Genomic DNA, 25,402 nt, shown 5'->3' with positions numbered 1-25,402 from the left:
ACCAGTTGAGTAGTTGCGGAGAAATTTACAGCAACGAGTTTGGAAAAGAAAAGTTGGGTTTCAGTTCTATCTAGACATTAGTGGAACCTAATTCCAACTGATAAAATTAAAAGTTCCAGAGGATGCCATGTTCAAGCATTTTTCCAGCACATTAAAGTTTGTTGCGCCTAAATCATTACTCTGTCCCTTAGTTACTCTTCATGGAAGCTTTCCTTTGGGTCCAAGTACATGTAGCTGGCTCCCTTTTCAAAGCTTTTACCCCAAATGGGTTATCTCGGCTCTGTTGCATGCACAAAATGAAATTGAACATCAAAACATCCATAAGAGTGGCTTAGTGGTAGTAGGAAAAAAGGTTGTTTGATATGATTATAAGATGTTAATGAAAGAGGATAAATTACCAATAAGCAAGAACCAGACAAGGTATCACAGACAGGGAACTCAGGGGGGCAGCAACTGGACTTGTCATCACAGCATGTTGCAGACTCAATGGGGCAGCATCCCCATCCAAAGCAGAAACCTTTATAATCAAAAAGGCAGCAGCATGTGGTTCCAGGGGAGCAAGTGTAGTATTCATCACACACTGTTGAAGGGGTTGCAGGAGTTGGGGGAGAAGGGCCAGGATTTGGAGGGTTGGTACCACTCTTTGTGGGGTAGGATGCCTCCATAGCAATACCACACTTACCATTCTCACTGTTCAACAAATTTCTCTCTAGCTTAATGTAACCATTTTCACCCCATCCTGGACCCCAAGAATTCCTCACTATCCAGTAATCAGTACCGTTTTCTGTTCCATATCCAACTACTGCAACACCATGATCTAGCTCTGTGCCACATCGCCCAGTGAAAACACCCTGCATAACAAACAAATCACTGTGTTAGCATGTGTTATGATCTGGAAGAATGACTTTTACCCCATAGTGAAATGCTTTTCCCTTGTGTTACCGATTCATAAAGTTGAAATTCCCTGCCACCAGCTTCAATGGCAACACTAACTGGTTGATTTGCAACAGCCTTCATCAAAGATTTCTCATCATTGCTTGGGACATCTTCATACCCATCAATGCTAACAACGCGAGCACTTTTCTGAACAAATAAAAATCAGGAAAGTTAACTATGATTTCTCACATTTTCTTTCATCAATATATAAGACTCCTTTGAATTAATTGTAAATGTTTTTAATGACATTTTTGCATGATATAATACTTTCTAAAAAAGTAGGCTAACCATGACACATCTTAATTAAATAAAGACAAAAAGAACAAGACAGACATATACCCTGTTTGTATCACACATATTATCACGTGCTGTATAGGGGTAATCCTCTTCTGTGTCAATGCCACCATTTTGTATTATAAACTCAAAAGCATAATCCATGAGACCTCCATTGCACCCCATGTTGTAGCTTCTGTCACAGTCCACCAATTCTTGCTCTGATAGAGTGGTCAGATTGCCAGTTACAATTTGATTGATTCCTTCCACAGCTGCCACCGTTGAGAATGCCCAGCAACTCCCTTCATGGAGATCAAAGTCAATTAACACATCAATTTCTAATCAATCACCACCAAACACTTTTCATATATATCACACATGACAACAAAATGAACCATTCTTCCTTTATTCAAGGAGCATTGAAAGATTTAAGAAAAAAAAACATACATCCTATGTTGAATTGTCACAGTTTAATGTTATAATCCTCAGTTTTCATAGAAAAGCTTGAAACTTTGTATTGTCATGTAATAAGATAAGATATCAGTATCTTCTTCTATAGTCAAGAAGTTAATATTGATGCAGTAATTTCTCACACAATCAAACAAAGATTTGCAGCAACAGAATTGAACAAAACTCACCACACTGGCCCTGATCTTTGACGGGGGCAACGGCACCCTTCTCCCTCCAATCCACCATGGCAGGCAGCGTCTCTCCGTCGCGAAAAGCGTAGCGACCACTCTTCCTCGACGTGAGCTTCTTCCGGGTGCCCAAGAACATGGCCCTGTACTCTTCGTTGGTGAGATCCGCGAACTTGTTCAACCCAAGCCTGAACTCCTTGTTCCCCGCCCCATTGTTGTGCTCCTGAACGAACTTCCAATTGTCCTTAAAAATGAGGAACCTTCTCTCCTTCTCACCAATGGCGTTGTAGGCCTTGGCGTGCTTCACCAGCCATGCCTCGTACGTTTTCTGCAGGAGGGCCTCGTCGTAGTCGATGATGGACATGTCGAGGGCGAAGGAGCAGAAGGACAGAGAGAGTAGAGAGAGCACGACGAGAAGTGCATGGTGGGAAGGGAAACGCGAGCTTCCGGCAAGGGTTGCCATGGTGGGGTTCTTGGGAGGGAGATGAAGATGATGAGGGTTCCAAAGAGGGTATTTATAACTTCTCAACCACTGTTGGTTGAGAATTTGAACGGTGGGAGCGTTGAAATCGGAAGGAACGGGATAGAACGTAGGAGCGTTGTAATACATGCATGTGTGTCAATAGACCTATGACGCTCAGGATAATAATAAAAGGACGATATTTTAATAATTTTTTATAACAACTTTTTATAATAGATTAAATATAAATATTTTATTGACCTGTTTCAATTTATTTTAAAAATATATTTGAAACTAATTAATCATAAATCACAGTTGTAAAAAAATTGTTAATAAAAAAACATTTTCGTAATTATAATACTGTGTTTATGGTATTGATTATCCAAATACTTTCTATATATATATACAATATAATATTCTAATTTTATATAATTATAATACTTCACAATAAATAAATATTTTTTCATTTTTATATTATATCGATGGTACGTTTCTTTTCTCAAACCGATTTAAATAACTCAATTTAGATTAAAAGAATTAATAATAATTAATAATGATTAATTTGGATATCCGATCATCACATTCAAAGTTAAAATAATAAAAAACGACAAGAATATATTGTAAAAATAAGTGGATTAAATCAATTCCTATGATCAAAATTCAAATTATATTTTCATTAAATAAAATCATTCGTTATTCTAACCAGCAATTAAAGTCGTTTGACAGCGTTTGTTAACAAGCTCTCACATTTCGTCTTCCTACATTTTTCGATACTTTAAGAAAATGTTTAATGTACACTGCACTCCTACGTACAACTTGATGTGTTATTAAACTATATTCTCGATAAACCTGATTCTCATCAAGAGCGTGATTGATGCAGCAGAAAGGATGAATGATGGTGGACATCGTGAACATGAAGGAAGAAAGAAAACTGATATTATTTTGGGAGATGAACTTTCTCTGTGTTTACAAATGGGAGAAAACGATGCATATATACATGCCTGAAAAAGAGAACAACTAAAAAAACTAAAAAATTGTCTTAATATAAGCACTGATAGCAAGGCTGGGTTGATCGTGGGCGCTGAGCATGACTCTGATTGGCTATTTTGACAGCCCCTCAAGCTGGGCGTAAATGTTAAGAATCCCCAACTTGGACATAAGAAGCTTTTGTCATAATGTCAGCTTGCTGATGTGAACGAGTTTGATGATACATTGTTTGACCTTTTCTCTTATCATGTGGCAATCTTTTTCTGTATGTTTGGTCTTTTCATGAAAAACTTGATTGGAAGTTATTTGAATTGCAGAGAGATTGTCGCTGTATAGAAGAAAAGGTTGTTGATGATAATCCTGAGATCTTGCATGAGGTGATGAAGCCATTGGATTTCACATGTTGTGGAATTGATAGCACGGTATTCGGCCTCGTGATGAGCTTCTAGACACGGTTTGTTGTTTCTTGGATATCCAGCAAATATGAGAATTACCAATATAGATGATGTAACCAGTGACGGATTTTCTGGTGATGGGGCATCCAACTCTGTCTGAATCCAGAAAAGCCTTCAACTGTAAACTGCTGTTGGAGTCAAAGAAGATGCCTTGCCCGGCTGCTGTTTTAAGTAGCGAGGATTCTCATGCAAGCCCGATGGTTGATCGATAGGTGTTGCAATGAAGTGACTCAGATGATCTACAACAAAGGTAATGTCTGGTCTTGTGTGAGTGACGACCCAGAAGCCTTAAAGGAGCAGGATCTGAAGAGTCTCCCCTGGTTCTGTGGTCTTGTGTCTGGAAAAGTTCATGGGTGTTAATGTAGGAGCTGATCCAAGAATTCCAGCTTCCTTCAAAATGTCAAGAGCGTATTTTCTCTGACACAAGCATCCGAAAACATGCAATTGCTTCGTATCAAAGAGACGACCATACAAAATCTCAAAAGAAGTGGAATTCTTAAGAAAGGGTGTAAGCAAGCAATTTATTAAAGTAACAGCATATTGAACAACGAAGTTCCAAAAATTCTGAGACATACTTGACTGGAAAAGTAAAGTACGGGTGACATTGACAATTTGTTGATGTTTCCTTTCAACCAAGTCATTTTGTTTAGGGGTTTCTATACCGCTAGTTTGGTGAATGATATCTTTAGTACTAAAGAATTGAATCATATTAAATTCTAAGCCATTATCTGTTCTAATTATCTTAATCTTTATCTGAAGTTGGGTTTTAATCATGGTTACAAAATTGACTAAATGAACACGAGTCTCAACTTTACTTTTCATAACATACAGCCAAGTGAATCTAGAGTGATCATCAACAATGGTAAGGACATACTTATCACCATTCATGAATTAACAAGTCAAGGTCCTCAAATATCTTTATGTATCAAATCAAAAGTAGAATTTGCATAAGATGTACTATTCGGAAATGGCAACTTTCGTTGCTTAGCTAAATGACACACACAGTTGGAGTTTATAGGAAGCATTATATAAGGAAACCTTTCATTGAGAATTGCCATCCTTTAACGAAAGGGGTGGGCAAGGCGGATGTGCCAAACATTGTTATTTACAGCACTTTTGCAAATCCGTGTAGAAAGGCCTCCTTTAGTTTGAGTGTTAGTCTTAATCACGTATAATCCTGACTGAAGGCTAGCTGTACCAATCCTCTTGGTGGATATCTTGTCCTGGATAAGACACCCATTAGTAGTGAAGATAATGGTGCAATTGAAATGAGAAATTAAGTTTGAAAAAGAACATCTTGTATGCATAAGTTTTAAAAAATCTTTGCAGTGCCCGAATGAGTAGCTTAAACCTTAGTTGATATTTCTTTAAAGCAAATTAAGTTTGAAAACAAGCAGCATATATGATCCTTGGCACCCGAATCAATGATCCAATTATTATGAGAATTGAAACTAATCAAAGAGACATGATTCTTACCCTTATCTATGCTGCAAGATATAATGGAACCAAACTGATTGGCAGAGACATTATCACTGTCATTACCATTAGTTTGTTTCAAAAGATTCATCAAAGCCTGGTATTGTTGTTGTGGCAGTCTAAAATCTTGTTCTTCTGCAACAGAATCACGCTTTGATTCTTGAGTTGTGTCAACATTGTTCACAGTGGTCCCTTGTTATATGTCTTATATCCAGGTGGGAAGCCATGCTTTTTGTAACAAATATCAATAGTGTGACCATTCCGACCACAAAAAGAACAAACCTTCTTAACGTATTTTGCATTCTTGCTGTCAGTGTTGTTATTTCCTAGGAAACCATGCTTTCTGAAGTACACAGACTCGGTATGACCAGTACTTTTGCAATAGCTGCATGTAATAGTGGTGCTGTTGATCTTAACCTCAGTTCCACTCAGAAAACTGTTTCCAGCAATCTGCCTCTCCTGCAAAACCACATAAGAAAATAACTTTGAAATGGGAAGAATGAAAGGGGAAGAAGAAAAAAAACAAGAAAAAGGAGAAAGAAAGGAAGAAGAAAGAAGAAAATAAATCAGAGTGATGCACTGTAGAGCTCTGATACCATCTTAATAAACCTGATTCTAATCAGCAAGAGCGTGATTGATGATGCAGCATAAGGGATGAATGATGGTGGACATCGTGAACATGAAGGAAGAAAGAAAACTGATTATTTTGGGAGATAAACATTTTTTGTGTTTACAAAAGGGAGAAAACGAGGCATATATACATGCTTGAAAAAGAGAACTAAATGAACTACAAAACCGTCTTAACAGTGTAAGTGCTGGCAGCAAGGCTGGGTTGATTGTGGGCGCTCAGCGATGACTTTGATCGGCTATTATGACATATATTTAACTTCTTTTTTTTTGTTTATGATATGAGACGTGCACTTTAAATGTGTATGTATGTAGGTCTTGCTCTTATTTAATTTTTTCTTCTCCACATTTTCCTTTCTTTTTTTCTTCAACGTCCCCATTATATAAAAACATCAAAATATTATTTTACATTAAAAAGATAAACAAAAACAAAAATATTAAAAAGAAGTAATATGTGTAACTTAAAAATAATTTAATACAATTTGGAATAAAATGGTACAAAGTAAAATAAATATATAATTAAAGTACATGAAATAAAAAGATATCTTAACCTTGTGTTTGAAAAAAAAATTCAATAATTCCAAAAAATTGAAAATACATAATATATAAATTACTTTTAATTAAATTTTCTTTCTTTTGTTTGGATGGAATAATTTTTATATCTTAATTTTTTTTATAAAACAATTTAATTTTTATTTAAGCCTTCGACTCTATTCTTGAGTTTGATTTGAGTTAGTTTGAATTTTGATATAGGATGATTAATCTCGACTTAACTTAAGCCTGAATCGATTGGACTTGATATTCGGCTCAAATTGAGTTTGCTTGACATTTAGTTTGGGTAGACTCAACTTGACCTTCATCCCAACCAACTAGACTTGAGTTTCCGCCTTGATTAACTCGGTTTAACTTTTTGCTTGGACCAACTCGACCCAACCTTCAATTCAGCATGATCTTGAGCCCAACTGACTTGGTTCGATCTTGGTCTCAACCTCGTCAGCTTAACCTTCAACCTAGGTCACCGTGATTCGACCTTTGGCTTTGGCCACCTCGCCTCGACCTTTTAGTTTAGTCCATCTAAACCTAATCTTCGTCTCGAGTGGGCTTGACTCGACCTTTCATTCAGTTCGACTTTTGATTTATGCCAAGTTGAATTTTATATTCGATTTATTCTGAATTGACACAACCTTTGGTTTATGTCATATTGCTACATACTGACATGACTTAACCTTCAGGTTGAGGTGACTTGGGTCAAATTTCAGCTCAATCATTGGCCCAAGCCTAGTTGACTCAACCTTTGGCTTTGACCAAAGGTCAAGTCAAGTCAATCTCATCTTATAGTTGAGCCAAGTCGGCTCGTGCTAGATGTTGAGATGATTCGGTTTTAGTTAAAGATTGATATAAGTTGAATTTTTGGATTTATGGACTATTTTCCTTTTGACTAACAAGGAATTCCATATCTTTGTAGAATTTCAACTTTCTTCTTTTTTTTTTGAGTGAATTTCAAATTTTATTAATTTAGTTATTCTTAAAATTTTATTATTTTAATTATTTGAAATACTGTCTTAAAATTTCCTAATTTCAATTCTCTTTTATTTTCCTCGTTTAGACAAGTTATTTTACTTCAAAGAATTTTAAATTCTACAAATAAATGAATTACTCTTATAAATTGCCTCATCCAAATACAACATAAAAATCTAAATAAACTTTTCAAATATCAAACTAGTCAAATTCTTAAGAGATAATTAATATTGTTTTGGCAAAAACAAAAAGGATTTTTCAAATGAAAAAAAAAAGTAAGAATAAGAATAAAAGAAATTTTTTATATCACCTGGTAAGTGAAGGGTTTAAGTTATTAAATAAGATTTAGATATTTTCATTTGAAAAAAATATCAAATTATAAAAATATTAAAAAAAGAGGAGAAACAACATTCAAATATAATACATAAAAAATGTTTATTTTACGTACATAATTTAAACATAATTACATAAAATTTCTAACCGTTGAAAAATTATTTTGAAGATATGAATTGATTTTATGACATGTCAAACAATAGAAAAATATTAAATTACCATTGACTATTTTAATAATTTAAATGAAACGAGAATAAGGATGGAATGTGTATGAGAGTGAACATGAGAGCTAAGATGAGACAAATATGTATCTATTGTGATCCCTATTAATAATATAGCCAGAGTTAGTTTAAAAATAATTTTAAAAGTATTTAATTAAAATATCAATATAATATTTATATAAAACTTAATTTGATTTTAATTTAAAATTATTTTAATTTAAAAAAAATAAAACTGAATCAAATAAAAAAACAGTTAAATTATAGTAAATATAAGATAATCATAGCCCAAACATTGAGATACAACATTATCACTACGGCATTTAACTTGATATATAGACAATTTGTTTTATGAATTAAATAAAAATAAAAATAAAATTATAACAAAAAACAAAACTACGAACCGATTAAATTAAATTAATTTTTAAAAATTAAGATCTAATTGAATAAATACAAAATTAGGAGAGCAATTTGAAATATTTTGATAAAAAATGGAAAAACCCAGTCCTGATCTTGATTTATATTATTTATTTTTGTTAAAGTTTTTCTATTTTACATTTACAAAACTTTGTTTTCAATTTACGTTAAATATATTATTTTCATTTTATGATGTTCCAGAGAGACTAATCAAGATAGTACACACTCATATAAATTGTGGATAAAAGATTTTTACAATTCTAAAAAATTAAAATATATAACATTTAAATTGCTTATAATTGAATTCTTTATATTTTAAAAATATTTTATTTAAAAAATAATAATTAAAATATCTTATATTTTAAACACAAAAGAAAATATCTTTTTTACCATATTATATGTCGTTCTTGATAATTATACAATTGTTTTTAGTTGTCAGCATACTTATTTCGTGTACTTTTAATTTATAAATTCGAAAACATTTTGATTATAAAATTTGTTTAAATAAAATGAAATAAACACTTATTATTGACGCTACTGGAAATGTTGCGATTTTCACTTTTTTTTTGTGGTAAAATTAATTAAAATATATTATTAAAATTTATATTGAATTTATAAAGAAATATATATATATATATATATATATATATATATATATATATATAAAGTCAATTATAAATAAATTTTATGAATTTTATTATATTATAATTAAATAATAGGGATTCTAAATTTTGATCAAAATAAAAGAAAAATCATAATACAAATTTTAATTTTTATTTAAAATTATGATTATAACTATAAAATAAAAGCATTTCAATTTCTATGGATGGTTTTAATGGAAATTAAAAAGTTAATTAATGAATGTAAAGAAAGAAAAGTAAGAGAGGTGAAAAGGGTATGTAAAAAGTAATTATAAAAATACAACCTTAAAATGAAGATAAAATATCTATACAACTAGTTATATGATATTTTAATTTTTTCACAAAAATCATAATTTTAATTATAAAATAAAATAATTTCAATTTTTATAAGCAGTTATTTTAGACAATAAAAACTAAAAATTTGATTAATAAATATAAAGATGTAAAAGGTAAGCTGAGATAACAAAAGTATATAACAAGAAATAGCTGTAAAATATAATTCTCATTATTAATTGTTATAAATTAGGGATATTGAAACGCCATCTATATATTATATTTAATTATCATAAATTTTAGTTATATAAAAGCAAATGTATGTGATTCTATAAATAAAAATATCTTAAAACTTACAAAAAGAAAAAGAAAGTAAGTGTACAAATACTGTACCCTCTGTAAAACTCAGAATGGGGTTTATTGCTACGAAATTCCGTAAACATCCCCTTCCGTGCTAAAGCAACCCATCTTACTGAAGTTACTGTTTGCTTCTTTCCATCACTCGTCTTCTTCCCCCTCTCCTTTATATACATTACAATTCTTGGTTTATGATTTTTTGCATCTCTTTCTTTCAACATGACTCTAATGACTACGCCTCCATTTGATGTAAAGGAATTATTTCTTTTTTTTTTTTTCTTTTACTTTTCAATTCAATTCGATTGCATTCTTTATCTTGTTTTTGGTTCTATTTCTTTTCTTTTTTATTTTGCGGTTTGTCTGTTGGAAGATTGCTAGGGTTTTGACGTACATGTTTCATTTTGTTGCGTTGCATGAAGCGCCAAAAACCGCAGCCGCAACCGCAGCCAGAGCCGCAGCAGCAGCCTGAGTCCCCGCAGCAGCCACATGATGAGATTGAGGTTCCTCCTGATCCTCAACCTATGGAAGGTAATTCTTGAATTTCGATAATGCTCATTGTTGAAGACTCAGTGAATGAGTGGTTGCATCACATTGAATTTGTTATTTAATCATAATGTGTGAACTTGTGGGAATTGGCTGTTGCAATTCTTTATGAATGTTTAGAAAAAGGAATTCGAGTGAAATAGGGCGGCATTTTTGTAATGAGCAATGAAATGGAAAATTATTTTCTTATAGTGGGGCTGGTGACGATAGAGCTACATGCACTAAGGTTAGTGTGAGTGCGTAAAGGTTGGTTAGGTTGAATGAATGAACGTTATGAAAATTCAAGCAGTGACCTATGGTGATTTTGATGTCTTGTGTTGATTTTGTTATTAGGACTAATGTTATGTGTTGTGAGGTAGCATTGAAGTTGCTATGTTTTTTGAGGTTTGAGTATAAGCTTTATTTTAAGTGGTGCTTCCTTTTGTTTGGGATGGATGGGTAAGGTAATTTTTGGGACTCTTTCTTCCACGTGGTTTGTGAAATTAACAAACTTTTATTTATTTATTTTTATTAATATTTGGTCTAACTGATTAGTCATCATGTTGGTTTATATTCTTATTATTTTGTATAGTGTTTCTTTACTTTTTCAATTTCAGCAGCAGAAAGCACGAGTATAGTGGCTGCTCCAACAATGGATGATACACCATCTGCGAAATTCACCTGGACCATTGACAATTTTTCAAAACTTCCTCACAAAGTCTTCTCTGATGTTTTCTGTGTAGGGGGCTTTAACTGGTATGTCCATTTCTACCCTTATCCATCGATGTCTAATGTTAATTACATGTGTGTGCGTGTCAAGTTATCCTTATTATGAATGTTGTTCTAACTGGCATTAGTTTAAATGAGCAGGCGGGTACTTATCTTTTCAAAGGGGAACAGTGTTGACCATCTTTCAATGTATGTAGATGTTGCAGATGCAGCTAATTTGCCTTATGGTTGGAGTAAACATGCCCAACTCAGTTTGACTGTTGTTAATCAAATTCACAGTAACTTTTCAATAAGAAGAGGTAATATCGCTACCGACCGTATTCTTTGAAAATTTTTCTCTTTTCCAAGTTGAATAAGTAAAATAACAAAATTTATATTCCTCTTTCTAATATGGGATATTATGTTTGTGAGAACTAGCATAGTGGTTCTGTTGTGGGCAGTTAATAATTTAAGGTAGAGATCTCTGTTGCAGACCTAAAAAATATTGGGGATTGGGTTTTTGTCAAATTGATGCCATCTCAGAATTATTCATTTAATTCATATTAATTATTTGATGTGAATGAAGTTCCTGTTTTTCAATTTCATTTAAGAAGCAAACTGATGGACCTAGGGATTGTAGGCAGGCAATAAAATCATTTATTTTTTAATTGTTTGTTTGAAGTTATTGCAGATTATAATTTAATCAGGTCACCCTGATAAGATAATTTGGTGGAAGAAGAGACGATCAATTGAAATATGAATTGTTTGTAATTGATTAATCATTCCTGGTTTATGGTTTCATAGCTCTAGGGTCGATCATTCAATTATAAAACTGTCTCTCTTGTGTAGTCAAGACTCTTGACGAGACCGTGCTTTTCTTGCCAAGAAATTCCTCTCAGCTGATGGCCTTTCTGGCTGTGTGACTTAGCTATCTTTCTAGCAATTCTCTTTTACTTCTCTAATATCCCTGAGTTGTTTTTCCAACTATTGTTTTTGGCGTAGCTCAATTTTTATGTTTTTTATTTGCGGGTCAAGGGAGAGTATAAAAAAATCTGAGAAATATCTTATGATTTTATTTTTATATCTTTAATGTTTTGGAGATTTGGTACTGCGACTCTGAAGCCCAAGTGAAATCCACTATGCTCAACACTTCCCACACTTCTATTTTTCAAATGTTATAGGCATTATGGAGAACATGATGGGTCTGGTCCTTATGGTTATTGGATGTGTTTCTCTCCTTTCTGATTTGTTTGAAGTTCTGTCCAATTTCATTCCAACATGGGTGGGTTTTTCACTTGTTACTTAAGAATTGTTTTTAATTATTTATGATATAATAATAACATAATAATATTAATAATAATAATAAAAATAATAACATTAAAAAAATAGAAAGAAACTACTTAAAGCATAATATAGTATATAGTAAACTAAATAATCTAGTAAACTTAATAAAACATATTATCTAATATGATAAATTAAAAATTAAAATGAAAAATAATAGTAATGAAAATGTATAATAAACCACTTAGTACTAGTAATAAAAACTAACTAAAACATAATATATAATACAATAAGCTAAATTATAGAAAATTATAAATAATGTATTAGTATACATGAAAATCTTATGAGTTAGTAAAATAAAAGTTCTGTTTTACCATTCTTATTTTAAAAAATATTAATATATATATATATATAAATATAATAAAATAATAAATTAAAAAAAATATAAAATATTGTTAAGCAATAATATAGTTATAGTTATATAATACAAACTAAATATTTATATACGTATATTTGAAAGCTAATATATATTAGAGGTTCTTTGAACTGGTAAAAAAATTCAGAAGTGGTTATCCTGCTACTTCTATTGACTACTATGATCGAATTTATGTTTTTTAAAGTCAAATTACATTTTATTACTAATGATTATTAGTGGACGAGATTTATATATTATTCATATATATTATTCATATATATATATATATATATATGAATAAGAGTAATGAATGTGTATAAAATTATTAGAATAATAGTCATCTCACCATTTGCGATCCTGTCTAGATTTTACCAACATTATTCAAAATATTCTCTAGTTGTCTAACATGTTTTATATATTTTTCAATAGAAGTAGTATTTTTCTTAAATTTGACAACTAAACATGGTTTTGTCGAAATAGAAAATCTAAAAGTGAAAATCTTTTTCAAGAAATATAAATAGAAGATGAAGCAACTGGTGTTTCTTCTATTTAAATAAACTTTAGGGTCAGTGATGATGAAAGAATGACTACCATATCTTGTATTAAATTGTTTGGGGTGGTGATATGCTATGATTTCTTTATCCAATTGCCTACCTATTCTCTTATGTAGCATATTTTCTATCTCCAAGAGGGGGGCGGGGGATTAGAAGGCAGCATGATAGAGTAGTTGATCTCTTTCTTACTATCTCACCACTTGACCTCCATTATAACCACTGCCACCACCTTCCTTGTCATCACTGTTCCTTTTTCGCCACCCTCATTGTCATCTTTGTCATAACAACTACCACCATTTTTAGTGCTACCATCTTATTATGGTCAATTTTTTCGAAGAGCCTGTATTAACTAGAGTACCACACTTTAGAATTTAGTTTTTTGGAGTTGAATTAAGTCTAAATCTATTATTAAAGATGGTATCAAAACCTATCCTAATAAGATTTGGTGAGCCTATTGTACTCCCCTTATTAGACCATAGATCCCATGTTAACTAAAGATATGACCAAGTATATAAATGAGTGTAAACCTCATTATGTAAGTTAATTTTGTGAGGTTTAGTTAAACTTAAATTCAATTTTTAAGTTTTGTCATTGTCACCATTATCATTACTCTTGTCGCTACTATCACTATGGGCATCACTTTTTTTTTTTTTAATTTTACTATAAAAGAAACAACTATTTCTGACAATTCTAGGAAAATAATTTATCTTCACATATAAAACCAAAAAAAAAACCTATTTTCACATATTCAATTATAACGACAGTAAGTATTATAGATTATTGAAATAATCTTTAAAAACAATCCAGTCTTCTGAAAACATTGTTTCTTTACCAGATTTCTTTTTCTGATACTTAGGGAGGTTAGACAGTTAATTACTTACTGTAACAATCACTAAGTATTTCATTCTGTATGTGTTATTTTCATTTCAAATACCACCGTAATTTTGTATTTTTACTATGTTAGAAGTTTCTCTGGGTGAGTTTGTGCTAAGCTTGTTAGGTTATTCTGTTACTAAAAGTTGACATGGGTTGGTAGAATATTCTAGATTGTATTGGTAGGATGTAATTCCTGTGCATATTAGTAGGTCTACGGGGCAGATAAAAAAGGAAATTATCATCATTCAGAAAATATATTCTGTCTGTAACTAATTCTCTGCATCAAGTTTATTCTACAATTGGGCTTCCGTTTACAACATAGGATTTTTTCTTGGTTCCCTGAAAAATCCAAATCTATCACACAGTTATGTTGGATTTTGTTTCTTAGTTCTCTAATTTTAACTTGTTTTGTGTTATCCATAATGTCTTATCATCTACACTTTAGCTCCCTGTCATTTTCTTATTAAGAAAAATAAAGTTGATTGCTTTTCCATATTCCAGAATGTCATCATCAGTTCCATGCGCGTGAGTGTGATTGGGGTTTTCTTCATTTCATGCCACTTGCTCAATTGTATGATTCTGCTAGAGGTTATCTTGTGAATGATACATGTATAGTTGAGGCTGACATTACTGTGCGTAAAGACATGGATTGGTCATATGACTCAAAAAAGGAAACTGGTTATGTTGGATTAAAAAACCAAGGAGCTACTTGTTATATGAATTCCCTGCTTCAAACACTGTACCACATTTCTTATTTTCGAAAGGTTAGCTGATTTATATACATTTGTAAGGTCTTATTTTTTAAAAAGGGCCAGCATTTATATTTGAAATCAGCTCATGTATAGAATTGCTTTTGCAGGCTGTGTACCATATGCCCACGACTGAAAGTGATTTGCCATCGAGGAGCATACATCTTGCATTACAGAGTTTGTTTTACAAATTGCAGTACAGTGACACTAGTGTAGCAACGAAAGAGTTAACCAAGTCTTTTGGATGGGATACATATGATTCATTCATGCAGCATGATGTCCAAGAACTTAATAGGGTTCTTTGTGAGAAGCTAGAAGACAAAATGAAGGTATTTAGTTATTTATAATAGTGTTTTATTGTTATGTCTTGTTAAAGTAGCTTTTACTCTGGATTTGTGTGCTCCTATTATGTTCTTGAGATTTTGTCTTTGACAGGGAACTGTTGTGGAAGGCACTATACAGAAATTATTTGAAGGCCACCATATGAACTATATTGAATGCATCAATGAGGATTATAAATCAACAAGAAAGGAGTCATTTTATGGTATGCATTTTTCTTTTAGGATGCTGCTATTTACCACACTATTCCATGTTATTGGACCTTATGGAATATTGGATATTTGATTACAGATCTTCAGCTTGATGTCAAAGGCTGTAAGGATGTGTATGCTTCTTTTGATAAGTTTGTGGAAGTGGAACGGCTTGAGGGTGATAACAAATATCATGCCGAGCACCATGGGTTGCAGGTAAAATCTGAACCCTTGTGCTTTTTTATTTGCCTTTTATTATCAGGCTGAACTTCACTAATTGCATTGTTTTATAGATAAACATCTCTTTTGTACTGATCTTCTTCTATTTTGTTAACTGTATTTGCTTAGTAGTTACAGTTTCACTTGAATGATTTCTGAAGCTGTTATTATTATCGTTTTTGTGTTCATTATCTGGATGATTGTTTTCGTGGAATGTGATTATGATTACTCTTTCAGGATGCTAGGAAGGGTGTATTGTTCATTGATTTCCCACCTGTTCTACAGCTTCAGTTAAAACGGTTTGAGTATGATTTTATGCGAGACACTATGGTAAAGGTTGGTATTTAATTCAATAAGCAACAAAATATTCCTTACTTTGTGACTCTGTCATATTTTCTTTTTCTTCACTTTATAATATTATATTCCGATAGGACTTTTTACCATTCTTTCTTTGCTGGTTGCAGTTACAGATAAGCTTTTCTATTATAAATTATCAGTTAAAGACCTTTTGCTTTTTATTAAATGAATGATGCACCAGTACTCATTGATTGGATTCTAAGACTAAATGCCTTGATTGGGTTGTCTTTGATTTTTATCCACTAATCTTTTTTTCTTGTTAGATATATTATCTTTATTTTATAATTATCTTTTATTTTTAGTTAGTTTGTATTTCGTCTTCTATCTCATTTTGCAAATCATTAGCAATTTGGTGTCACTCGAGTGCAGAAACAAATATTTTTACTAAGTTTTTATGGATTATATTAGTAATAAACTTGATACATTCGATTTGTATGCACTAGCTTTAGAGGGAGTGTTAGATATATTATATTTATTTTATAGTTATGTTTTATCTTTAGTTAGTTTGTTATGATTTTTTACTTGTATTTTGAGCTTATCCCATATTTCTTCTATTATAAATAGAAAACCCTATATATATATATATATATTTAGCATAAGAGAAATTAATCTCATACATAGTTTTTACTATATTCAACATTTCTCACAAAGTTTCTATTGTTATTGTAAGCTTTCTCTCTTGCTTGTCCAGGAATTTTTGTACCATATCCTGTTGTATACTTTGTTTAATACTTAAAGTGAAGTCAGTTTAACTAGTAGTTAGTTGAAGTTTGAAACATTCTATATAGTTGTTTCTGTCTGAGACGTGCTTTTCTCTGTCTTCCCTTGATTTTTCCCCCATTGGACAGATACTTTTGTGATATTAAATGCATTACTAGAAGTTGGTAGAATATTAAATGTATGACTAGAAGCTAATATAAGTTGTTAGAAGATTCTAGAGATCTCCTTGTAATTATTACTTTAGGGTTAAAGTTCTCTATATATAGAGACTAATGTACTATTTCAAATGAATCAATTGAATAAAAATCTTCTTTCAAATTAATTCTTTCTAGTTGGTATAAGCTCCCGATCTTGGGAGTCTTGCTTCATTTCTTCTTTACCATCTTAGTTACAGTTCCTTTTAGGGTTGCCTGAAGTGCACCCATGTCCTTTAAATATTGGGATTGGATATCCTGAAGTGCACCCAACTTGTGGTTTTGTTTGTTGTTGCACCCCGCTATCCACCAGTGCTGTTGGCAGACCTTGTCACTGTACCCTTGCTGGAGTTGTTGTCGGAGTCGTCGTCGGGCTATCTTGTTAGAGCTTTCACCATTGCTATCATCAGAATTGTCGTTATTGCCACTGCTGCCACATCTGGAGCTCTTTTGTCTTATTGTTCTCTTTTAATTAAGAGGGGATTCTATTATTTACTTCAGCATGGCAGCTCCACTAAGCAATGTTGAGCTTCTAACTTCAGAGATTCATGCAATACGTGATGAAATTGAAGTTTGAAATCTCGGATGGAGTCCACCAATAAGTCACCTTCTCGTCTTGGTCTCTAGCTATGACTAGTAAGAACTTAAATTCATCTTTAACGTTTCTAAAACTTTATGTATGGACTCTTAGGCTCTAGACTCTGGGGCCACAGACCATATGTCCTCTCATTCATCTCTTTTAACATCATTTGTTTCTCTTTTCGGTAACCACATTATTGTTGCCAATGGGACTCATATCTCATTAACTGGACATGGTAATGTTTCCCTTTTACCATCCCTCAACCTTAAAGACGTTCTTTATGTTCCAAACCTTTCTAATAATCTTATTTCCATTAAGAAACTTGCGCATGACCTAAAGTGTTTTGTAACATTCTTTCCTACTCATTGTGTTTTCCAGGATCTTGCCATAAGGAGCACGATTGGAACTGTTAAGGAACTGGGAGGGTTGTATTGTTTTAACAACTAGGGATCTAAAGATAATATTAGTACACAAATAGGTACCCCTTACTCCAATCTTGCGCTACTTTTGAGTCCTCTCAAATTTGGCTTCTCCATCGTTGTCTAGGACATCCCTCCTTTTCGGTTCTATGGTTTATGATCCCTTCCTTATTTTCTAAAGAGTTTGTTAAGTCATGTAAATGTGATGTATGCCAACTTGGAAAACACCATTGTGCCACATATACTCCTAGTAATACAAAGAGTGTCCAACCTTTTGACTTAATTCATTATGATGGCTGGGGGCTTGCATGAAACAATAGTATTTCTAGTGCTAAATGGTTTGTTACGTTTATTGATGATTGTACTTGTGTTCAATGGATTTTCCCCATGAAAGAAAAATATGAAGTTTTTACTTTATTGGTCAAATTCTACCATATGGTAAAAACACAATTTGGGAAGTCAATTAAACGTTTGCGTTTTGATAATGGGAGGGAATATGTAAATCATGACATGTCTAAATTCCTTTCTGAAAATGGTGTTGTTCATGAATTACTTGTGTGAATACATCCTAACAAAAGGGCATTGTTGAAATAAAAAAAATAGGCATCTTCTTGAGGTAACACAAACACTTCGTTTCCAAATGCATGTCCCAAAATCTTATTGTGGCTGTCCTCGTTGCAGCCTATCTTATTAACCAACTACCCTCTCGAGTCCTAGATGGTCTGAGTCCTATTGAGTTCATATCTTCCTTCTTTCCATTTGTTCCTTTTCTCTTTAGTCTTCATAGTTGAGTGTTTGGATGTGTTGTGTTTGTCCATATTCATAGTTAATTTCGTGGAAAGTTAGATCCTAGACTATTAAATGTGTATTTGTTGGCTATGCTTCTAATAGAAGGGGATATCGTTGCTATCATCCTACAATGTGAAGGTTTTTTTACCTCCATGAAGGTTACTTTTGATGAAACTGAATCTTTTTTACAAACATTCTCAGCTTTAGGGGGAGAGTTATTTTGAAGCTGAGTCTTTTGAATCTTTTGAGTCATCTTTTACCTCTTTCATATAAGAACCATCTCGTACTACTCTTGGTATGCTTGAAACATCTCGTATGGACATCTCTGAAGCTGCTCCTAACAAGGCCGAGAGTCAAGGTCAGCTCCAAAAGTTAGCCATGTTTATGAAGCTGCTCCTCAAAAGGGAAACTCTGTTCTTGAAATAGGGTCAACTCTAGAAATTAGTCGTGTAGAGAAACCTTGATGACTTGCCCATTGCTTTGAGGAAAGGAACTTGATCTTGTACCAACTATCCTATTTCTCATTTTGTGACTACAAAAAACCTATGTATGAAACATCTAGTTTCCTCTCTTTCATTGATGAAATTAGAGTCCCTACTTCGGTTCAAGAAGCATTGAAGGACGGGTTCACACCATGAATGGAAAGATGAGTACCTTAGAAAAGAACCAAAAATGGAAATTGTTAACATGGCACTTGATAAAACGGCAGTAGGTTGCAGATGGGTTTATAATGTAAAGTAAAAATCTGATGGCACATTAGAATGTTACAAAACAAGGTTAGTTGCTAAAGGATTATTTACTTAGACTTATGGTGTTGATTACGGGGAGACATTTGCTCTAGTGGAAAAGATGAATACAGTTAGAATCATTCTCTAATAGGCAACTTATTTTGGTTGGGAAATGCAACAATTTGATTTTAAAAATGCTTTCTTGCATGGACAATTAGAGGAATAGGTCTATATGGAAATTCCCCAAGGTTTTAGGCCTTATGAAGAAGGGAATAAAGTATGTAGGTTGAAGAAAGCCTTGTATGGACTCAAGCTGTCAGCCCATGATTGGTTTGGTCGGCTCACTCCTGCTATGATCTCCATTGGGTATCAACAGAGTCAAGGTGACCACACCTTGTTCATTAAGCATTCCCCAAAAGGTCAACTTACACTACTCTTAGTCTATGTTGATGGTATAATTGTTGCACGAGATGATGAACATGAGAAACAAATTTTGAAAGAAAAACTTTTTGGTCAAGTTGAAATCAAGGATCTAGGAAAGTTGAAGCACTTCCTTGGGATAGAAGTAGCTTACTCAAAGAAAGGCATCTTTATCTCCCAAAGAAAGTATGTTATTGATCTTCTTAAAGAAACAAGTATGATTGATTGAAAGACTACTTGAATTCCAATAGAACAAAACCATAAAATTGGGAGTGATGAAGGTAGTTCTTTTGTGAATAAAGACTTGTTGAGAAGCTCATTTACTTAGCTCACACTAGACTTGATATATCCTATGCTGTGGTGTCGTTAGTTAGTTCATGCATGATCCAAATGAGAGACATTTACAAACTAAAAACAAAATCCTTCAATATTTGAAGAGAAGGTTAGAAAGGGGATTATTGTTGAAGAGAATGAAAAATTAAAAAATGAAGTATATACTGATGTAGATTATGTAGGGTCAGTCACAGATAGGAAAGCTACCATAGTATATTCCATGTTCTTGGGTGGAAATTTGGTGACTTGGAGAAGTAAGAAACAAAATGTCGTTGCAAGGTCTAGTGCATAGGCTAGGTTCCAAACTATGGCACAAGGGGTGTGTGAATTGTTATGGCTAAGAATGATTCTAAATGATGTTAATGTGGTATGTGAAGAACCTATGCTAACTGTGATAATAAGTCAGCTATTAGCATTGCTCACAATCCAGTTCGGCATGAAAGGACCAAACAAATAGAGATAGACTGACATTTTTTTAAAGAGAGACTAGATAGTGGTCTTATCACTACTTCTTAGGGCCCATTTGGGATTCAGCTAGGAAATTTGTTTACAAGAGGTCTTCCCAATGAGCGATATTTCATGATCTCACATGCAAGCTGGGAATGATAGATATCCATTCACTAGCTTGAGAGGGAATGTTGTAAGAGGATATTAAATGTATTACTAGAAGTTGATTGAATATTGAATGTATTACTAGAAGCTAATATAAGTTGTTAGAAGATTCTAGAGATTTCCTTGTAATTGTTACTTTAGGGTCAACGTTCTCTATATATAGAGACTAATTTACTGTTTCAAATGAATCAATTGAATAAAAATCTTCTTTCAAATTAATTCTTTCTAGTGATACTATTATAATAATATTTTATGTTTATTATTCCATTTGTAATATTTCTATTACTACTGACACCTCTTTTTAACTTGGTAATTGGTTGGCATCAGATCAATGATCGCTATGAGTTTCCTTTGCAACTAGATCTTGATAGGGATAATGGCAAGTATCTATCACCTGAAGCAGACAGAAGTATTCGGAATCTTTATTCACTTCACAGGTATCTTCGATAGTGCATGCTATGGTTGCAATTTTTTTCTATGCAATGCCTGCATTTGAACTACATGCTATGCTGGATCATGAAACTACATTTGTGCTTCTGCTTGAAGTGGTGAAACTGGGAAGGTAGATGATTTGAAAAGAAAACCACTTCATACTCAGTACCACTATGATATTTGGATGATTTGACTCAATGAAAGAAAATAAAAGCTTTCTTGCCTTGTATTTTTTGTTAATATGTTTTTAGACATGTATAACCTAAAAACAAATATTTAGTGGTGGAGTTCTCATTTAAGCTTGAAAAGAATGCGGGCAGAACTAAAGCTAATTTGAGAGTTAAAGCTAATTGTGTTGAAATGGGAGAGTTAAAGCTAATTGTGTTGAAATGATATATTTGTCTATTAACTTACCAACTAACTGTTGTATCAAAAGGATATAAAGTTATTTATCATCAACTTGCAATTTTGGTTGCATGTTCTGTATGACTTGGCTTTTAGCACATCCTTTATCTAATTCTATTAGTGGATAAAGTCAAGAGATATATAAACATATTTCTTTTTCTTAAGTCTATAAACGATTATGTGCTTTTTCTTGTTAGTATAATCTATCTTATTTTTGGCTCTTGACATGGAATCAATGCATTCTGGCATTGTGGTGAGGAATTCTGTTCTTCTAAATTGAAGTTGAACTAATTGGGCATGTTCATTTTTTGTGCTTCATATCCAAATAGCGTTTGTGAGGAATTTGTTTAGAGTTGTTAGAATCATTTACATGTATTTATCCTACAGTCTAAGCATTTGGGATTTTTTGTTGTTGAAAGAATTGATAGTATTAGTGTTATGTTTGTTGTTTGTTTTAATTGTTCCATCATGGCTTTGTTTATTTTCTTTTTTAATTTATTTTGTAATTCTCAGAGGTTACACTGGTTTGTAACCATGAATAACTCTGTCCATAACTGACCCGTAACTCTTTTGTTTTTCTATTAGTTCTGACTAGCAAAACAAAACTGTATCTACGGTTTTTCTTACCAATAATATACAGTACACACTTTAAACAGTCACACGACTGGTGCCTTCATTTGTTCTTTTTATCTTTCTCGTTCAAACTCCATTATGGTATGAAGAACTGGTTGATGATCCACAATGCCATTCCTAGTTCCAATTCCCTCCCATCTCCCTGCCATATTTTTCCAATCTCTGTTGCTGAAAAACTTGATGACTGTTATCTTCACTAGAAGCAACATGTTGAACCTGTCATCAAGGCTCACAAACTCCATTGCCAGAGTTGCCTCAAATATGGTCACGCTTCTAATGTCTGCCATTTCCATGCTGATCCCTCTTTTCAACCGTATGAGTCCTTGGTCCTCTATAATCCAGCCACCAATCAACCTCTGCACTTTCCTCCCACATCCACCACTCCTTAGTCCTCCGCACCTCCTGCTCCTGCAACAACCCCTCCCTGGTTTGCCTCCACTCTTCCCAGTGCCATGCTTGCTTCTTCCTCCACTCCTGTTACCACTTCTTAGATCCTTGACTCTTGAGCTTTTTTTCATGTTGTTAGTGACTCCCAAAATATTCAGTAGTTTAAACATTTTGATGGTCCTGATCACATTTATGTGGGCAATGGTGAAGGTTTGAATGTTCTGGCATTAGGTTCCACTTCTCTTTGTCCTTCTACCCACTCGTCTGGTATTTTTAATCTTCATCATTTACTACTTGTTCCATTTATCACCAAAAATCTTCGTTGTGTTTGTCAATTTGCTCGTGATAATGTGTTTGTGTTTTTTTTTTCTTTACTATTGTTCAGTCAAATCTCAAGCCAATCATGAAATCCTTCTCCAAGGTGTTGTTGGAGCTCATGGCTTATATTCCTTCCCCAATCTTCAGATTCATCACTGTTCTGCTCCTCTCTCATTGAGTCCTTCCTCTTTGTCCACCAACACTCCTGTTGTTGCTTTGTCTTTTGCAACTGCTGCATCTCCTTACAAGTCTCTCATTTATAACATTCTAGATTAGCCGAAGTTCATGTATTAAAACTTGTAATGACTCAGTGAAATGTCCCATTTCGTAATAAAAATTTGGATTTCTGTTTATCATGTTGTGTTGGCAAGTGTCATTGTTGACCTTCTTCTACTAATGTTTACACACAACCACTTCAATTATTTTTTAGTGATCTGTGGGGACCATCACATGTCCCCTCTACTGCTGATTACTTGTACCATGTATCCCTATACTTTCCTTTTTCCTGCAGCCACTGCCTCTACTTCTCTCCCCAACCAATATTTTGATCTTAATCCTAATTTGTCTCCCCCATTCACCACTCCCCCTTGACATCCTTCTCTTGAGTCTTCCTCTCCCACTATGAAATTTGAAGATTAGGCTTTCCTTCATCAATATATATGATTTGGTGTCTTTACCTGGTCGAAAGGTTGTTGGTTGTAAATGGGTTTTTCACATTAAACAGAACCCTAATGGCAGTGTTAACGAGTAGAAAGCTCGTTTGGTTACTACGAGATATAATCAGGTTCCAGGCCTTGGTTTTAAGAAAACCTTCTCTCCTCCAGTTATTAAGCTTGTTACCATTCGTATTATCCTCACTTTGGATTTGATACATGGATGGGACTTATTTTTCTACTATCAACATGGTCACACGGTTTACATCTTGGTCTATATTGATGACATTCTTATCACACGCACCTCTACATCTCTTATTCAACCCCTTACTCATCAATGGAATGCCACTTTCTCCCTCAAACAACTTGGCCACCTAGACTACTTCTTAGGTATTGAGATTAGTTATCATTCCCCCACTTTAGTAGTTCTCACTCAAGGCAAATATATTTTTGACCTCTTGCTCAAAACTATGATGATTGATGCCCACTTAGTCTTCGCTCCTATGGCCTCTTCCTACAAACTCTCTAAGGTTGGGTCAACCCCATTTTCAGGTCCTACACTATATCGCCCTGTGGTTGGTTCTCTTCAGTATACTACTGTCACCAAGCCTGACATTAGCTATGCTGTGAACAAGGTTTGCCAATTTCTTTATCACCCATTTGAATCTCACTGGATTGTTGCCAAATACATTCTCCTCTATCTGAAGGGCACTACTTCCTATGGTCTTCATCTGCATGCTGCCTCTCCTTCCACCCCTTTCACTAACACCTCCATATTTGATGCTAATTAGGCGTCCAATGTTGATGACTGAAAATCCACCTTTGGTGCTAAAATTTTTCTAGGTCTTAACCTGATTTGCTGGTGATCTCACAAACATGTCATTGCTCGTTCTATAAAAAAAAAAGATGATTACCACAGCTTAGCTGAAGCCTCTACTGAGCTTTCATGGATCTGAGTGCTGTTGACAGAATTACACATTCTTGTCATTCTCTGTGACAACCAGGGTGTTGTTGCTATCACTCTTAATCCTGATTTTCACTACAAGACCAAGCATATGGAGACTGATGTCTTTTCTGTTCTTGAACAGATGCCATTCCAGCAACTCGTGGTGTCGCTCATTCCCAATCTTATAAGTGGGTCGATGTTCTCACCAAACCACTCTCCTGTTCTCGCTTTCAGTTGCTTAGAAGCAAACTTAATGTGATAGATTTCGTTCACCTCAATTCTTCACCTTGAGTTTGAGGGGGTGATAGTAGTGTTACATGTATGTTTTAATTGTCCTATCATGACTTTGTCTAGTTTCATGTTTAATTTATTTTGTAATTCTCGGAGGTTACATACACTGGTTTGTAAGCATTAGTAACTGTCCATAAGTTAGGACTGGCAGAACAGAACTGTATGTATAGTTTTTCTTACCATTAGTCTACAGTACATACACTCTTTAAAAGGTCACAACTGGTGCCTTCATTTATTCTTTTCATCTTTGACGTTCAACTTATTAGATAGAAGTATAATTGGTGTTATTTGATCTTAGTGGAGTTTTGAGGATATATTTCAAGCAGTGTGTGGATTTTACTGGCAATAGGCTGTATGCTGATTTAAAATTTGAACTTTTACATAGTTGTGTTGTAGATATTCTGATTTGCCTTGCAAAGTCAGGCTACTTTAAAGATAATGTTGCTCATGTTATTAATTTCATATAGATTGTGCTATCCACTCTTTGTTCCTTTGCTTTCTATTCTTTATAATTCATTTAGTTAAGGGCAAATAGTTGATTCAATACAACAAGCTTTTACTGCAGATTAATGGAAGTTTCTTTTTTTTTTTGTTTTGTTTTGATCAGTACATGTTAGTTGTTAGTTTTTGTTCGTTGGGGAGTTGAACCCACAAACTCTCCCACCCTCCCTTCCTAACCCTTGAAACTAACCTTGTATCTCTCAAATATTAGTGGAGGGAAT

The 25,402-nt window shown here is 33.4% G+C and overlaps 2 protein-coding genes and 1 long non-coding RNA gene across 4 annotated transcripts in view; 2 read left to right on the top strand and 1 right to left on the bottom strand.

Annotated features, from left to right (window-relative positions):
- On the bottom strand, positions 1 to 2,366 carry LOC108324482 (cysteine proteinase mucunain). Its single transcript, XM_017557429.2, has 5 exons — positions 1,848 to 2,366; positions 1,276 to 1,511; positions 943 to 1,083; positions 399 to 851; positions 1 to 280 (listed from the first exon to the last, which is right to left on the bottom strand). The coding sequence occupies exons 1-5, from the start codon at positions 2,308 to 2,310 to the stop codon at positions 188 to 190; spliced, it is 1,386 nt and encodes a 461-aa protein (XP_017412918.1). The 5' UTR covers positions 2,311 to 2,366; the 3' UTR covers positions 1 to 187.
- Positions 2,367 to 9,662: 7,296 nt separating this feature from the next.
- The window catches only part of LOC108326260 (ubiquitin C-terminal hydrolase 12), a 50,670-nt gene continuing 34,930 nt past the window's right edge, over positions 9,663 to 25,402 (top strand). The window contains exons 1-10 of one of the 2 annotated variants that reach the window (XM_017559648.2): positions 9,663 to 9,858; positions 10,029 to 10,137; positions 10,749 to 10,887; positions 11,002 to 11,159; positions 14,467 to 14,729; positions 14,825 to 15,043; positions 15,150 to 15,258; positions 15,345 to 15,460; positions 15,701 to 15,799; positions 20,943 to 21,052. In XM_017559648.2, the coding sequence (XP_017415137.2) occupies positions 9,829 to 9,858; positions 10,029 to 10,137; positions 10,749 to 10,887; positions 11,002 to 11,159; positions 14,467 to 14,729; positions 14,825 to 15,043; positions 15,150 to 15,258; positions 15,345 to 15,460; positions 15,701 to 15,799; positions 20,943 to 21,052 (1,352 nt within the window). In that variant the 5' untranslated portion in view covers positions 9,663 to 9,828. The remainder of the gene's footprint in view (positions 9,859 to 10,028; positions 10,138 to 10,748; positions 10,888 to 11,001; positions 11,160 to 14,466; positions 14,730 to 14,824; positions 15,044 to 15,149; positions 15,259 to 15,344; positions 15,461 to 15,700; positions 15,800 to 20,942; positions 21,053 to 25,402) is intronic. The other variant, XM_052874429.1, reaches the window with a different exon arrangement.
- LOC128195779 (uncharacterized) lies at positions 16,437 to 18,013 on the top strand. The gene is made up of 2 exons (XR_008247644.1): positions 16,437 to 17,370; positions 17,693 to 18,013. It is a non-coding gene; the product is annotated as an uncharacterized LOC128195779 (long non-coding RNA).

Source organism: Vigna angularis, chromosome 3 (assembly GCF_016808095.1).
Source record: "Vigna angularis cultivar LongXiaoDou No.4 chromosome 3, ASM1680809v1, whole genome shotgun sequence".
Taxonomy (NCBI): domain Eukaryota; kingdom Viridiplantae; phylum Streptophyta; class Magnoliopsida; order Fabales; family Fabaceae; genus Vigna; species Vigna angularis.
The sequence above is the reverse complement of the archived record's forward strand: the minus strand, read 5'-3'. Positions and strand labels throughout refer to the sequence as shown.

Bases quoted from the DNA above. Each gene is read 5' to 3' on its own strand.
- LOC108324482 (XM_017557429.2), bottom strand. From the start codon at position 2,310: ATGGCAACCCTTGCCGGAAGCTCGCGTTTCCCTTCCCACCATGCACTT. The intron at 852-942 runs GTAACACAAGGG...TTTGTTATGCAG, and splicing joins AATTTCAACTTTATGAATCG to GGTGTTTTCACTGGGCGATG. The intron at 281-398 runs GTAATTTATCCT...TGCATGCAACAG, and splicing joins TGTCTGGTTCTTGCTTATTG to AGCCGAGATAACCCATTTGG.